Raw genomic sequence first — 17131 nt, 5'->3', positions numbered from 1 at the left:
TTTAAAAAGTTTGGTGGGCTAGCAAATGTGATGTGATGTGTTGTATTGTGTACGTAGTGATACAGACAATGTGATGTGTTGTATTGTGTATGTCGTGGTACAGACAATGTGATGTGTTGTATTGTGTATGTCGTGATACAGACAATGTGATGTGTTGTATTGTGTATGTAGTGATACAGACAACGTGATGTGATGTGTTGTATTGTGTATGTAGTGATACAGACAACATGATGTGTTGTATTGTGTATGTAGTGATACAGACAACGTGATGTGTTGTATTGTGTATGTAGTGATACAGACAACGTGATGTGTTGTATTGTGTATGTAGTGATACAGACAATGTGATGTGTTATATAGTGCAAAGCTATATGTAAATGTGAGTGAGTAGAGTGAGGGCTACTCCTGAGGTGACAGTAAGGAGTGTGCAGGCAGGTTGAGGCAGGAAATGGCAGGCAGTGTGTGTGTGTATGCAGTGATACAGACAATGTGATGTGTTGTGTATGTCGTGATACAGACAATGTGATGTGTTGTATTGTGTATGTCGTGATACAGACAATGTGATGTGTTGTATTGTGTATGTCGTGATACAGACAACGTGATGTGTTGTATTGTGTATGTAGTGATACAGACAACGTGATGTGTTGTATTGTGTATGTAGTGATACAGACAACGTGATGTGTTGTATTGTGTATGTAGTGATACAGACAACGTGATGTGTTGTATTGTGTATGTAGTGATACAGACAACGTGATGTGTTGTATTGTGTACGTAGTGATACAGACAACGTGATGTGTTGTATTGTGTATGTAGTGATACAGACAACGTGATGTGTTGTATTGTGTATGTAGTGATACAGACAACGTGATGTGTTGTATTGTGTATGTAGTGATACAGACAACGTGATGTGTTGTATTGTGTATGTAGTAATACAGACAACGTGATGTGTTGTATTGTGTATGTTGTGATACAGACAACGTGATGTGTTGTATTGTGTATGTTGTGATACAGACAACGTGATGTGTTGTATTGTGTATGTAGTGATACAGACAACGTGATGTGTTGTATTGTGTATGTAGTGATACAGACAACGTGATGTGTTGTATTGTGTATGTAGTGATACAGACAATGTGATGTGTTATATAGTGGAAAGCTATATGTAAATGTGAGTGAGTAGAGTGAGGGCTACTCCTGAGGTGACAGTAAGGGCTAGTTCACACGTGAGTATAAGGGGAGGTTTTTGACAGCGGATTTCGCGTCCAAAACCTCCCCTTATAATGGTGGTCTATGGAGACCGCCGGGCTTCTGTTCTCCGCTAGCGGCGAGCTGCTGCTAGCGGAGAAAAGAAAGGACATGTCCTTTCTTCAGGCGGAAGCCGCGCAGGTTCAGCCGCGCGGCTTCCGCCCCCGGCAGCTCCCTCCTATGTCAGCTCATTCATTTGAGCCGACAGCAGAGGGTTAAGGCGCGACAGCGATGGTCGCGGCGGGCGGGTTTTGACAAGAGAGAGACGCGGCTCGCCGCGTCTCTCTCTGTGTCAAAACCCGCGCGGGCAGTTCACGTGTGAACTAGCCCTAAGGAGTGTGCAGGCAGGTTGAGGCAGGAAATGGCAGGCAGTGTGTGTGTGTATGCAGTGATACAGACAATGTGATGTGTTGTGTATGTCGTGATACAGACAATGTGATGTGTTGTATTGTGTATGTAGTGATACAGACAACGTGATGTGTTGTATTGTGTATGTAGTGATACAGACAACGTGATGTGTTGTATTGTGTATGTAGTGATACAGACAACGTGATGTGTTGTATTGTGTATGTAGTGATACAGACAACGTGATGTGTTGTATTGTGTATGTAGTGATACAGACAATGTGATGTGTTATATAGTGGAAAGCTATATGTAAATGTGAGTGAGTAGAGTGAGGGCTACTCCTGAGGTGACAGTAAGGAGTGTGCAGGCAGGTTGAGGCAGGAAATGCCAGGCAGTGTGTGCGAGTCTATAGCTGGGGCTAGGAGTACTGCTTTTGTGAGTCTCCTGCTAGGAAGCCATGTTGTTTAGTGGCACGTTGTTTAGTTTTCCTAAGGGAAAACTATGTTTGTGGAAAATTGCACGCAAATCCGTCCAGGCGTTTTAGCGTGATTGAGGAACAAACATCCAAACTCACAAACATCCAAACACACAAACTTTCACACTTATAATATTAGTAGGATGAGCCCCACATATGCCTGTATAGCTTTTAAAAAGGCCATTCAGGCACCGCTAATCTTATTTTAACCCCCACCCCATTTTAAAATAATACCCTAAAAACGAATATGCAAATGATACTTACCCGTGCACAGTGGGCGGTTGTGCACTGTCCGACGTCATCTTGCTGAAACGCCTTCCTCTTCTTTCTTCTTCCAGTGACGCCCTCCTGTCCTGGCTCTTCCACAAGTTGATCTTCTGTTCTTCCGGAACGAAGAGGTTTGCGAGCGTACTGTGCATGCGCAGTACGCTCACATGGTTCTAAGGGGAACTTAGAACTACTACAAAAATGGCCCCGGAGCGTGCACAGCAGCGGTATTTTAACCAAACCCGCCGGAAGAACAGACGATCAAGGCATGGAAGATCCAGGGCGTCGCTGGAAGAAGAAGAGGAAGGTGTGACAGCAGATGACGTCGGACAGTGCAGGACCGCCCACCGGGCATGGTAAGTATAATTAGTATATTTGTTTTTAGGGTATCATTTTAAAACGGGAAGTATGGCACATGGTGATCCATTCTGTATTGCAAGAGGAATTGGATGTCACATCCCAAGTCTAGGGTGCAAACACTGTCAATGGAAACCATCAGAAGGTGTTTGCATGGATATAGGCTATGGGCCAGAGGTCCAGCTATAGGTGTTCCAATGATCTCATGCCACCCAACTTTCATGGTGTAGAACAAGACAGTAACAAGAGCTGGAATAGAGGTCTAGGATGCAAGATAGTCAAAAATTAGTCTAGAGACAATGTGGACAACACCATGAACAGACTTTCACAAAGGAACGTCACGGGGCTTATGGTGGGGGTCACATGTACGGTAGCTGAAACCCACTAGTCTTCATTTCAGGTACACTAACAGCTCAGTGTTACATTAACTTGGTCATGCAACCAGTGGTACAGCTAGTTCTTAAAAAGAGCCCCAGGAGTTGTTTTTCAAGAAGACAATATCAGGCCTTGAGTTATTAGAGCTACTGTGGGCAGCCTTTAAGGCCTAAACATGTTACTATGGCCTGCAGCCTCCCTACACTTGTCTCCCATTGAGCACATCTGGGACATAATAAGTCAGCAACTGCAGTGGCTGCTGCCAGCCTCCAATCTTGATGGTGTGCATGCCCAAGTATAGTCAACATTCCTGAGACAATCATTAATAACCTTACTGAGGTCTGCATTTGGTGCTCATACTCTGTACTGAATAAATTGAGATGTCTTGAATATCGTGCCTCCATTACCATTTGCATATCATTAACATGTCTATTGATCTTGTGATTTCCATAATTTCAAGACTTTTATTTTGTGGAATTGCAATTTCAATTGTATAAATTGGATAAATAGTAAAAGTGAAATGGTTAAGGTCTTCTCCTCATTCTTGAGCATGATTACTCTCAACAGTATATCTTCACATACTCTAAAATACACTTATCTTATGATATATACTTTAAGCTTAGTACTTAGAATGGCAATTGGGATACAGTGGTGTGAACTGTATAAGCTTCTCACACCTAGAAATACAGCTCTATTCATTCAGCATAAGATGCACACCCTGTTCACTAGCCTCCAAGCCATATATCAATTCATATGAGTTGAAAGCAAAGTATCCAGTACACAATGCTACCTTTTTCCTTTTACAGGCCTAGGATTTACAACTTTTTTCTCCACCACACATTTTTGTAGGAGTCACTCATAGCAACAACAGTACTCCAGGAGGTGTTACTTTTATTCCCATTACAAGCTTACAAAAATAGCAGTACATAAGAGTCACCCGTGGTCCCATTTAGAGCAGTAATATAATATACGTAATAAATTGTACTATAGCAGAGCACTGCCATTGGTCAATCATGCAGAAATTCTTCTACTACCGTAGCTATAATATCTTAATGGTTTAATAGGAACAATAGGATTTTCCTGGTACAACATATAATGACGCTCACCATATATAACATGTACACAAGTGCACCCACTACCAACACATACAAATCCATATGCGGATTTCTGAGTAGCCAACAAGTACCTATTTTTTTCATACACTTTCTGTTACTGATGGATTTGGCTATAGGGTTAATGTTTTTCCCATGTCCTGTCCTATGGTTATATTTTATGAAACGCTAACTTGAAATGTCTTCACTCCAGAAGGAAAAACCTTCACATCATTTGTATTTTTAAGCTACTAAGCAACCATGTAAAATAACCTACCTAAACAATGACACAGGACTAATACATCTCTATATGTTCTGTTTCACTATAGATAGTCTTCATCTGTCTGTTCTATTAGTATTCTAATACTAGTAAGAGGACTACATAGTAGAAGTGTGCTATAGTGTATGTATGGAATAGTCATGGAGTAATAGCATGTTACCTTATACTCTTCTCCCTCCCTCAACTCTGCTTCAACTCACTTGATAGGAAGCTCAATAGCAGCCAGTATTGGCAGCAGCGGAGATCATAGTTTGCTGCCAGCCGGTTCAGCAGCATCTGCTAATTCTTGGTGGCCATGTCTCTTATGCACTTATGTCCCAGAATTGGGGTAACTTCATTCTTTCTTCAGACTTTGCTAAATTCCTACTATGCTCGCTCTCCAAATCCCAGATGAAGGAAAATACATTAAACACTAACTGCTAAGCAAATACAGCTGGACTGTACTATGTGCTGTCAGATTACCGCTATCAGTAACACACAGTAAATATCAGACATGGCAAACCCTGATATCAGAAATCTGTTAACGTTCACCCAGTATAGTTGTGTTTGCTGCCCAGGTGCTCTGCTTTCCTATGGTGTGTTCTTAGGATCTGGGCTATTTGTAATAAGTTCAGTCATACCAACAATGCAATCCAATAGGAAAAGATGGCTGCTGACCATTTATATTTAACCAGTAATAAGTCTGAATGAACAATTTTTATCTAAACAATTCTTTTAGATGGAATTGGACATAAAGAAAACTCTGCATGTCTCCATACAGAGTCAGAGGCACACACACAAGGAGTAGCAGGCTCATGTACCTCTATGGCACAATGAAACTGTAATACAAATGTAAGTATGAGTTCTTTAATAGAAAATGAAATGACCACTTCACTTCAGTAACTGCATCTGCCTCTAAGTTTATTTAAACCATACTTAACGTTTGCATAAGTCAATAGTATGGTGTGAGTAAATGGGAAGTAACACTATTTTTGGTCTCCGTATGACTTGTAATATGCAGGTTTTAGCAGTCTCCTCTTCTGCATGCTATATATGTAGTTTTCAACTCTCAGTGCGGGTTGGTGAAGACTAGCTGCCATATAATTCACACAGTAAGTAGAGGTGAATCTGTGATGTGATTAAAGGAGTTCTCCCATCTCAGTGTTTCAGCAGTCTGCCTCACTTGCTGTATTTCTCTTCCCCTTCCCCCCTTGCTGAACGGGGCACTGAATTATCACAATACTTATCCAGATCTGATAATATGCGCATGCTTGTACAAAATGGACTCCGTGTTATCTGTGTGTTTACATCAAGAGATAACAGACTCCCTTTATCAGCAAACTGCAATCAGCTGAACTGATTGTCCTGGGACACTGAGTAAGTGACATAACTTGTCCTATCTCACAGGTACGTAGTTATAGCAACACTGTGTAAACAATAGGAGGAATAAGTTCACATAGCAGGCAAACAAAGCAGCATTTCTAAAGCAATATATTTAGAAGTCTTCAATTTACAAAAGCTATCAGTATAGATAGGATGCTTGAGATGGGATAACCCTTTTAAAGTGCTATGGTTGTGATAGAAAGCTGCTATTTAGCTCCAGCATCAGACTAAAGCATATGTTTCTCTTCCTGCTCCTGCTCTCTCCCTTCCTCCAGCCCTCTTCATATTCATTTACAGACATGTATAATCTGTCATGTGATCTGCAGTTATGTGACCTGCAGTCCATCTCAAGACATATGTGGCAAGGGCTTTCAGAGTAAAATTCAGAAAGAAGGGGAGCAAGGAAACATCCATAAATAGGAGTAAAATGCATTACTTTCAGATATATTACCAGGTTTTGTATAAACATCTGTCTTATTAATTTACGAAGAGTATGTTGAAAGTTAGCAAAAGCCTCAATTATGGGAACATATATTATACAGTAGTTCTTCATGACTAATCATTATTGTATAGAACTTAAGCATCACTGTATATTAGACTAGTAAAGCACCCATCACAGACATTTCTATCATATCCAAAGGGTCATGTTGTTCTCTCTTGTCAATCCACATTAAACTTTGCCTTTTCGTCCCTAAGGTTTAAGAATGTAATGCATTTGTTGTAAGCCATCTTCTCAATGGCATGTGCACCAAGGGAATCGCTGATCTGACAGCTTAATGAAGTGAATAAGCGCATGAGCCTGGAGGCGATGCCACTGGCACTATGATAGCTTTTCATGAATCAGGAGAGCTAGAGGACTGGCCCCTCATTGTAAGCTGTGCATAACAGTAACTTGCCCTAGAAGTTTTTGTAGGATCAGTAGCCAATAAACTTGATCATAACATTCAGTAAACCATATTATTTCTTCACTGACATGATTTTTTTTTCTTTAAGAATCTAAGGTCGGAATCCTTCAACATACAAAAGTAATACCAAGTGCATAAAAGCTTAATTGGAAATATCTAGACAAAATAACACCCTAGCCCTGCCTTTAAATGGTTGTTGACTCAATGTTTGTTCAGTTAACAGTCAACTAACCCAATTTCCCCATATGCATGAACAGTTGGCTTGATAGAAATGTGCAAATGTCTTTGCCAGAAGAGGGGGGAGAAAGTCTTGACCTCTGGCAGCAGCTCATTGCCTTAAAAACAAATGGATCTGACACCTGAAATCCAAATACCTAATCCTTTTCTCCCCCAAAACCTGCCATCAGGAGAGAGTCAGGACACCCAATAATAATTTGTAGATGGTCAACAAGACCCATAAATATTGTCAACAGGACTGGAATCAGCACCCAGCAACCCCAGGCAAGTGCCAGGGCCCTAAGCTCCTGAGGGGGGCTACATGGCTGAAAATTGCAGACTGTCGCAATTCACTGCTCATTATACTCCCATGAGAATAAAAAAAACAAACAAAACATGTTACCTCTCCTGGGCTCTGGTGCAATCCTCTGCTGCCTTTGGGCCTCTTAACAGAACGCCATAGAAGTCATGTTGCTCAGACTGGCGCCACAATGCATAATGATGCCGTTGTAACCCATGTCTGTGACATCATTGAAGAGGGCCAAAGACTGAGCAGGAAGTGATGCCAGAGCCTGAGTAACATTGTCTTTTTTTTTTCTTTATCACCTCCCCTGGGCCTACGATCATTATACTTAAAGGTCTGAAAACCACCCCTCACCCCTGCGAGTATAATAATACATGGATGGTGAACTGCAAAAATTTCAGGTTCTATCAAACTTGAAATTTGAAAGTGACACCGCAGGGGCCACTATGGGACATTACACTGTGTGAAGGGGCTGCTATGGGACACAATGGAATGCTGATGGTCTGTGTCAGCCACCTGGATTACATAAAATAGAGAAGAATCCAGGGCAGATGTCTGCCTCAAATTCCTCTTTACTTTCTGACATCTGAACAAGTTCTATATACTTGTATGGAATGGCTTGTATTACAGCCCACTCTAGTAGGTCTCCCTCAGCAAAAAAAACATCCAAAGACCCCAAAAAACACCCAATTTCAGTTCAACATTATTCATCTACTTTAGTCTTAGAAAACACAATATAAGTCATTCCTACTTCCTACAAGAGTTGGGTTGAAAAGGAATGGGAAACTAATTGAGAAAAAAAAAAAAAGCACTCCAATAGAAAAGTCAAACTGATGTAAAGCTCAGCATGTAGTTATGTCTCCGGTCATAGGTTTGGTCTGATTAGACAATAGGTCTTACCACAAGAGGTGGGAAAAATGCTTCCCCACTGCCCTATAAAAAATAGCACTGAGTCTACTTTTGGATTCTGTAGCTCTTGGCAAGAAATTCCTCTCTAAAGACATTTTGACTAGTCACAGGCTTTGGGAAGGGGAACACTACTGGACTGTGAAAAGGAGGATGGTTATTTTGATGAATTGCTTCCCATGTAAGTCAGTCTGTTAAGATGTAATCAGAAAATCTAAAACTTGCAGGTTGCTTCTGTTAGGAGGTGTTGGGATCCTAAAAAGACCTAAGTGTCACAACCGTGCATAAACACAAAAACGGAAAAATGAAATCAGTGTAAATCTGGCAGGGGCATTACAAATAAATTATGAATGGATTATCCAGTAATCCAGATATATGGCACAGAGACCAGCAGTAGAGAGGATTATATGATCTTCTAACAAGAATAAGCAGCTTCTACAGTTTCTTTGTCCATCATCCAGACACTTTCATTACACACTCCTTTCTTTGCCACAGATCAGGTGGCAGAAAGAAATTTGGTGCCACATCCAAGACTATGGAGTCAGTAGGCCAAACCACTGACTTACAAATCTCAATTTTTTTTTTTCCACAGCCAGACTGACTCCTTTATAAATGGCCCCGGTCAGACAGAAACAGCAAATGTCCTCTAATGTACAACAATAGGCTAGTGGCTCGATTCTTATTAAAGTAAATATTGAAAAAACAATGCATTAAATTAATTCTACAACATATAAAATTGTACGATACTGTATGCATAAAAGACGTAATCATTTAGTTCTAAAGCTAGTCATAACTTGAGTCGGTAACTTATTTTTGACTCTAGCTCCACAGCTCTGGTCATGCAGTCAGCAGCATTCATTTGCTGGGCATCATGAACAAGAAATCTGGACTGCTATGGACTGGAACAGGATGGGATCTGTTGATGGTCAGATTCAATTATGGGACCTTCTATTGAACACTTCAAGGTAAAGTGTTGCCAGAAAATGACAGTTTTTATATTAAACCTATTTTAAAAATGTTGGTGATGTTTTTAGTTATCCATGTTTCTATCTGTATTTTAAAAAAAAATCCTAAAAATCTTGGAATACCAATTCTTATCACTAAGCCTAAAATAGGTTGTGACTTCCTGTCTCCCGGAGGTGGATCATGGCCATAAACATAATACGTTTTCTAGGCATTATCTGGAAATCTATATTAAAACATAAAGTGCCAGGATATTATTTGGTTTAGTGGCTAGAGTCAAACTGGAGGATTTTTAGTATTTCTTTTTAAATATAGATAACATGGACATCAACATATTATTAAGGAATTTCTGGTTAATATAAGACTTAAAAAAGGTAATATCTGGCGACACATCACATTTCCTTTAAATCTTGCTCCAGACTGATGATCTGGGAAGCTATCCCATACAAGAGTCAATCAGCCTTTGTAATAATACGAAGAACGCTAACATCTCAGCAATACATGCAGGACATCCTGCAGCCCAAGGCGTTGCCTTTCATGGCAGGGCTTCCAACTGGCATTTTTCAGCAGAATATTGCTCACCCACATACAGGAATGGTTTCCCAAGAACGTCTCTGCCAGACTGCAACACTTCCTTAGCTAGCCCAGTCGCCAGATTTATTGTCAAATGGATTTATTGCCGACAGGTCCAGCTGCAACACCTGAGGTCATACTGTATGTGCCAAAAGATACCATGCAGAACCTGTATATCTCCATACCCAACTGTATCGCATCTTGTATCCAGGCTAGAGGAGACCCAACAGAGCCTGCTTACAATTGTACAGCTTTCTCCAATAAACTTATAATCACTTACATTTATCACCATTGTATTCACACAGTTTAATTCGATTCAACAACTCATTCTTGGGGTGTTATTTTTTTTTTTTTTTGGTCAATGACTGTATAAAAAGAAGGAATTCTATTACTTCTTCCTGAATCTATTTCATGCCTTAGCGTAATCAAACAAATCTGTACCAAAAACAGCAAAATCTGTATGGGAGATTCCCCCATTTGGGACCTAACTATGTCAGTTGTCTGATATAAATCAGTGAAACCGTACATTGACCTTTCTTGTGTTAGAAATATGCCACATTTTTCCTTCATGCCATAAATATGAGTGGGCGGAGGTCAAGCTGAAAAGCAGTGGGAAACCTCAGCCTCACAAATTTACTAGAACTTGTGCTACAAAGTGGCCATCAATTACAAGTGTAATCTATGGCAGTCCCTGACTGGTGTAGAATTCACTTCTGGATTGCCAGAGTGTGCATGAATTATTAAGAGACTGAAACCTCTTAATTCAGGCACAGTTAGGGCCAATGATGGAATGGATTAAGACTGGCATACAGTACACCAGTCTTAGTAGCTTTTCCCCCAATGTGTGTCTCTAGCCTTTCCCCTAAAACCAGTGAGTGTGCTCTTCTTTAATATACTGTATATCCTACTTGGAGGTACTTAAGCTGGAACTATAAGGAATTATATTAGGTGCAATCGTCTAATACACTTTGTCGGAATCATCTCTATATTTCCAGCAAAAACAATCGAAAGACAAAGAACAGCAATGGCAAGGAAATGCAATTTCTTCTATTTGCCTAAGAAGCCTATTGATATTCTGATGCTTATATAATTCAGTTACTGATATTTGCTCTAGCTTCCAAATTCTCCTGCTAACATTAAAAGACCACGTAGAGCAAGTGCCTCACAAAGAAACCGGATGAGCTCATGCATGAATTCTGTCACTAAGATACCACACTATATAAAAATGTAAATCCATATAAAAAAAGCACAATTTATTTTTTTGATTTGCACAGTACATTATTACATTATCATGTCGCACAGTCTTCAGGAAGAAAAGAGATATTTTTGCATACATTACACTTTCTAAATAAACTAAGGGGTTGTCTGAGTTTTTTTTTAATTTTTTTCCAGACAAAAAACGTGTTGAAAAATGTACCGTAATCACATTTTCTTTGTCCTGGAAAACCCCTGTTCACTTTGTTTAGGCGCACTGCTCACTACTATCATAGCTAGCGAGGACATATATGGCACATGCCCTATTGCTTCACCATCTTGAGTTTCTCGGGAATAAGCATGGTGCTGTTCTTTTTTTAAATCTCAAGTGTTCGACTCAACACACGCACATTGCAGATTTCCCCATGTAAATATGTCTAAGATCAACCAAGAGATGAGCAAATACTCTTCAGCCAGGTGACAGCATCTTAATGTGAACAGGGTATATCCTTCTGACAACATATAAAAACATAGGTGCCTGAAAGATCTCACAAATGTCATTCAGTCATATGCTGTACTGATGATTGCTCTGTGTGAATGATGCTAAATGGGTTATTATCAATTTGCTAAAAGCGAACACAGCTTGTCACAAAAAAATATATATCAATGTAAAAGTCCCTTAAAGAGGACTAGTCACCAAGCAGAAAATACTAAATAACATACATAATTTGATTCTTGCTGTGTCCCTGAACAATTTGGTGTTTTTCTTCTTAAAATTCAATAGATATTGCCCCTGTAAAGTTATATGTAAACTAGTCCTAATTCTCCATGTGGGTGGAAAGCTTGAGTTCACACCAGCATTCGGCACTCTGTATTAGTTTTCCGTCTTCTGCCGGCAGAAGACGGAAACCTGTCATGCCAAGTCTGGCCGTGAGCGCCGGTGAGCGTTTTGAGCTCTCCGCGGCGAAACCGTTTTTTTTTTTTTTTTTTTAAACTGGACACAGGGTACTGCATGTCCGACTCTGTGTCTGGTTAAAAAAAACAGTTTCGCCGCGGAGAGCATAAAACGCTCACCGGCGCTCACGGCTGGACACTTTTCAAACCCATTCAAATGGATGGGCTTGATAGATGCCAGCAGGTTTCTGTCTCCTGCCCTGTTTTGGGCAGGAGACGGAAACCTGCAGAACGGAGTCCCAGGCCCAGATGTGATTGAGCCCTTAGGGTCCATTTACACGGAGGAATATGGCAATGGGAGGCTTTTTTTCAGCGCTGAAATTCAGCACCAAATTCAACATAATTTTCCTCCGTGTGAATGGAGGGTTTTCAATTGCAGACCATTTGCGGACACATTATATTCAATGCGGCCTCTTACAACACCGTATATTTTATCCGTGGTGTCTATGTTGCTGATCAGCAACTAGTGTTGCTGATAAAATAAATCGAGAGAAGACAGTTTCCAATATAAATGCCATACAGGAAATGTGCCTACTGAAGACCCCCAGTTCATACAAATAAGACTATTAGCAGAGATTTATGACCCTTTAGATCACATCTAAAACACACCAAGATGTTGAATAAATAACCTGGATAAAGTGTAGAGAAATATAAATTCAGATACACTATAGTAAGAAAGGCTAGCTGAAATGCAAAAATGTAATGAAATTGTGATATATCAACATTATTTTAGTAAATCAAAAACACCTTTCATATAAGAGCAGCAAAAGTACTGTCACTCACCATGCAAGTGTCCAAGTCCTCCAAACGCTCCATCTCTGAGAGTTCTTCAATAGTGGGAGCAGAACGTTTGGTTGGCCTCTCCTCTACAGTCTCTATCTCCATAGATTCTTGGTGAGGAAGTGGCTTTCCCCTCTTGGTGAGATGATCGGCCTAAAGGACAAGTTTAAGTTATTAAGCCAGTCTTACTATACACAAATGAATGAAGCATGTTCTAGTATATGGCCAGAACATGTCAGTAATAACCAGCAACAAATAATCACAGGTATTAAAAAAAGTACCCCCAAACCATTGCATATTCAGCTTGTTGTACAGCATGCAAAATATAAAATTCTGTGTTCAGAAATTTGTAGACAATTTTGTAGACTTTTAATAATTTTCTCTATCCATCTTAGTGGTGACAACCTCTTTTCGACTGCCAATGGATACAGCCGTGCACACAGGAACTTTTTATGGTTTGGTGGTCACTCCTATGAGCAGATAACCAGATCACAACAAGGAAATCATGGCTGGGATTCTCACAAGTGCCAGAGCGAAAGAAACTCTTACATTCATGGTTGTAGCTATTGACAAGCAATCGAGACAGCAGATTGTAACCACAAAGATGGTTAAACAAAATCTATAAATCTCTGCAAAATGTATAGTTCTTTATATTTGCAAAAAATGTGTCATTTAATTATTTACAAATTTTCAAAATTCTGAAAAATCCTGCAGTTGTGACTTTGTCCACCATGCCTTATCATTTCTTTTTTCTATAGCAGACTTGTATGCAGCAGCCACCTCACTTCCTAGCACACTGATGATCACAGCTATCATGTTATGTAGATTAGAAAAAGAACCCACCAGTGACAATATAGGATTTTACAGCTTATGTACACCACCCTGACTATTAGTTACTGACTGTTATAAGTCTGTTGCCCGTAGACTTCAATAAAAAATCTAATAAAAAAAAAAATAACGGACACTTGCCGTCTGCTTTTTCAAACGGATACAAAAGTCCGGCAAGTAGTAATTTTTGTCCACTGGAAAAAAAATGGACTTCTAACAGATTTATTGTAAACAAACACAATCCCATTGAAATGAATCCCATTGAAATGAATGGAAATTTTAATAGATTTCTGACGGTTCATCTAGTGTCAGTTGCTAAAATCTTATATCGGACAATAGCTACGGACACTGCTGACAGTCAGTAACGATAGTGTGAACACCCCCTAACAATATACATCATCTAAGGGGGCCACACGGTAGCTCAGTGGTTAGCACTGCAGCCTTGCAGCACTGGAGTCCTGGTGTTCAAATCCTGCCAAGGGCAAAAAAAAACATCTGCAAGGAGTTTGTATGTTCTCCCCGTGTTTGCGTGGATTTCCATCCCATATTCCAAAGACATACTGATAGGGAAAAACGTACATTGTGAGCTCTATGTGGGGCTCACAATGTACGTTTAAAAAAAAAATTACTCACATTAAAAAAAAAATAAAAAAATTACATCATCTAAAGCAGGGCTTCTCAAACTGATTGACTCATACCTTACCAGTTGTCATGCTGGGATCTCACCAGTCAAGAAATACTGCCACACAGTACCAAACAAACAAACAAACAAACGCCACTCTCACCAATGGCAACCAAATACCAAATCACAGAACACACAGTGTCAAACTGCAGCATTAAATACGTCCTTAATAGTCCCAAATACCTGCATCCAACAGAAAATACCTCTCAGAAGAGCCAAATACCATATACAGCATTACTGGTAGCAGCAATGACCTCCAACCTCCCCCCACTCACAATGGCAGACACTCTTCCTACCTCTACCTGGTTAGTAGTAGTATTTTTCCAGACTGCCACGTGAAGGACCCATAGGTTTTTGGTGATTACAGGTCCTTCAGAGTTTAGAACTATGGACACTGCACTGATAATGCAAGGCGTTATCAGTGTACTTTCTGCTTTACAGTACCTGCGCCTCACCACAGTCCTGCCTCACAGTTTAAAGAGGACCTTTCACCACTTGGGACACATGCGGTTGTATATACCGCTAGAAAGCAGACAGTGCACTGTTCATGTTCTGTGCCCCGGGTAAAGAGCTATCAGTGCTGATACTGTAGCTCTTCACTCAGAGTAGCGCCTATAGCGCTGAACTGTGAGAGTGGTGAGAAACGCCCCCCCAGTACTCGTCTATGAACGAGTATTATCAGCAGGGGAGAGGGCATTCCTCTACTCTCAAAGTACAGCGTTATAGGCGCTACTGTGAGTGAAGAGCTACAGTACCAGCACGGATAGCTCTTCACCCGGGGCACAGATCATGAAAGCCGATAGTGTGATGAATTCAGCGCATTGTTGGCTTTCTAGTGGCATATAAAACCGCATGTGCCGCAGATGGTGAAAGGTCCTCTTTAAGAAGCACTGCTCTAAAGGGGGCCATCAATAGCAGAGAGAAAAGAAAAGTCCTGATGTGACATTAGCTATGTAACTATTAGTTGCCACATTGGTGCTGTTACAGTACATACCACTTTTTCTATATCAATTTATGCCTCTCATTATACAAATCCCAGTATTACAATTTGCTTTAGTTGTGGTCTCATCTAATCTCAATAACCTACGAGAAATAATTAAAATGTATAACTGTGAATACTAAAAATAAACCGATGCATGTTCTGCCCTACTGAATGTGCCGTGTTCATTTGCTAGAACGACGTGAGACAACAATTGCACAGCAATGCCATGATATTTGATTAGATTTCCTATATGCTTGTATTCCTAAGATGGCAGTTTCATAAAGTAGAAAATGATTATGTAATCATAAATGTGTAAAATGTGAATTAACTGAGCAGTGGAAAAATCTCTTATCAGACAATGTTCACTAACATTGCACATGAAGAAACAACATAAAGAAAGCATGTATAGAATGTACAGTATGTAGATATGTGATGATGGTCATAAAAATAGAGGAAAGTGTGAAACTCAGTAATATAGAGATTTAAGTTCACTATCTACCCCATCTATCAAGTCTATAATAAAATTAATAAAAAAACTTATTTGTTTGAAACCAATATATTTTATGATTTCTTCACTATAGGGCCCCTTCACACGGAGTACACGCTCGCTGATTCTGAACGTGTAACACGTTCCATATCAGCGGCGTTAAAACAGATCCCATTGCTTCCTATGGGAGCCAGCATACGTGCGCTCCCCATAGAAATCAATGGGCTGCTTTTTTCTCTATTGCTTTCAATGTGATATGCGTGTATAACATTTTATTTATTTATTTTTTACTCTGGGTTATTCTAATAATTTTTCAATTTTTGCATTGTATTTGGTGATAAATGGGGGTCTTATTTTTTTTGTTTTTATTTTTCCATGTTTTTCTTCATTTTAATATCTGAGAAAATGGAAACAAAAAGGAGGGGAAATGTCTTTTTTAAATGTTTTTGTGCTTTTTATTATAAGTGCTACAAAAAAAATGGAAACAGTTTTCCCTCTTTTTATGGTCATTTTACTTAGGTGACACTTATTTCGTGTCACTGGGGTGTGGGCTAGAAACTGTGAGGGGGACATGGTAGTGGTGGAGGGGTTCGCTTTTTTTTTTTCTTTTTACACATTGGTCATAATAGACCTTTAGAGGGGCAGTTTACCTTTTTTATTTAATTTTTTTTTCATATGATTTCTACATCTCTATCAATTACTCTACTACTGTTAATGCCCAGTGACTGTAATAATGGTAGTGTGAATGTAGCCTAACTCTGTATTGTGACATTAGTGGGTGCACCTCTGTATGATGATAGAACTGTGTACATTACCTTTATCTATTACACCTATACTTTAGCTTCACTGTGTTTATTATCTCTGTGGTGGAATATCATTGCATGCATTATCGTTCAGATATAGCCAAGTTTAACTTGACATTTAACTTATTTATCTTAATTTTTTGCATTATTTTCAAAGAAAAAAATGTTTTGCTTTTGTTGTGAGCTATGGTGCAGCGAGTTATCAGTTTCAGGTTGAGGGTAGCTGTGTCTGCAACTAAGAATTACTCCTGTGTAGTGACATTATTGTGTGCAAGCACAGGTTTTGCACTTACACATGGGAACTGCTTTCTGTGATGGTCATATGATACCTCTGATACCATATAAGAAGATAATAGCATAATAACGGGGAGTACTTATGTAAGTGATGTACTGGGACTTGAAAACTACAAGTTAAAGGTATATTCATTCACCTTCACACTTTTCACGTCTTGTCAGTAATGGGATGGTACACTGCATAGGACCTATTATTATTATTTTTTTTTTACAATGCATTATTTAGCTACCTTAATACATGAACATTATTTGCTTCATACTCTTCACACAGATAAGCCTTAAATATGTTTATTTGGGTTCGTAGGTTATACTATTGAGATACCTATTGTATAGGGTATAGAATGTTTCTTATAAACATATGAAATCGAAGTAGTGTGATAAAATGCTGCATTATAAATGCCCTCACTGGACCACAGACTACAAACTATGGAGGCTGCTGAGATGCTGGCTATTTTTCTAAGATCATATT

At 39.5% G+C, this 17131-nt stretch overlaps 1 protein-coding gene across 3 annotated transcripts in view; it reads right to left on the bottom strand.

The window, feature by feature from the left end:
- Nucleotides 1-17131, bottom strand: part of CARMIL1 (capping protein regulator and myosin 1 linker 1) — a 260007-nt gene that overhangs the window by 35582 nt on the left and 207294 nt on the right. For all 3 annotated transcript variants that reach the window (XM_075270894.1, XM_075270895.1, XM_075270896.1), the window contains exon 29: nt 12590-12739. In XM_075270894.1, the coding sequence (XP_075126995.1) occupies nt 12590-12739 (150 nt within the window). The remainder of the gene's footprint in view (nt 1-12589; nt 12740-17131) is intronic.

The sequence above is a fragment of the Leptodactylus fuscus genome, chromosome 4, assembly GCF_031893055.1.
Source record: "Leptodactylus fuscus isolate aLepFus1 chromosome 4, aLepFus1.hap2, whole genome shotgun sequence".
NCBI classification, from domain to species: domain Eukaryota; kingdom Metazoa; phylum Chordata; class Amphibia; order Anura; family Leptodactylidae; genus Leptodactylus; species Leptodactylus fuscus.
This window is presented reverse-complemented; position numbering and strand designations above follow the sequence as displayed.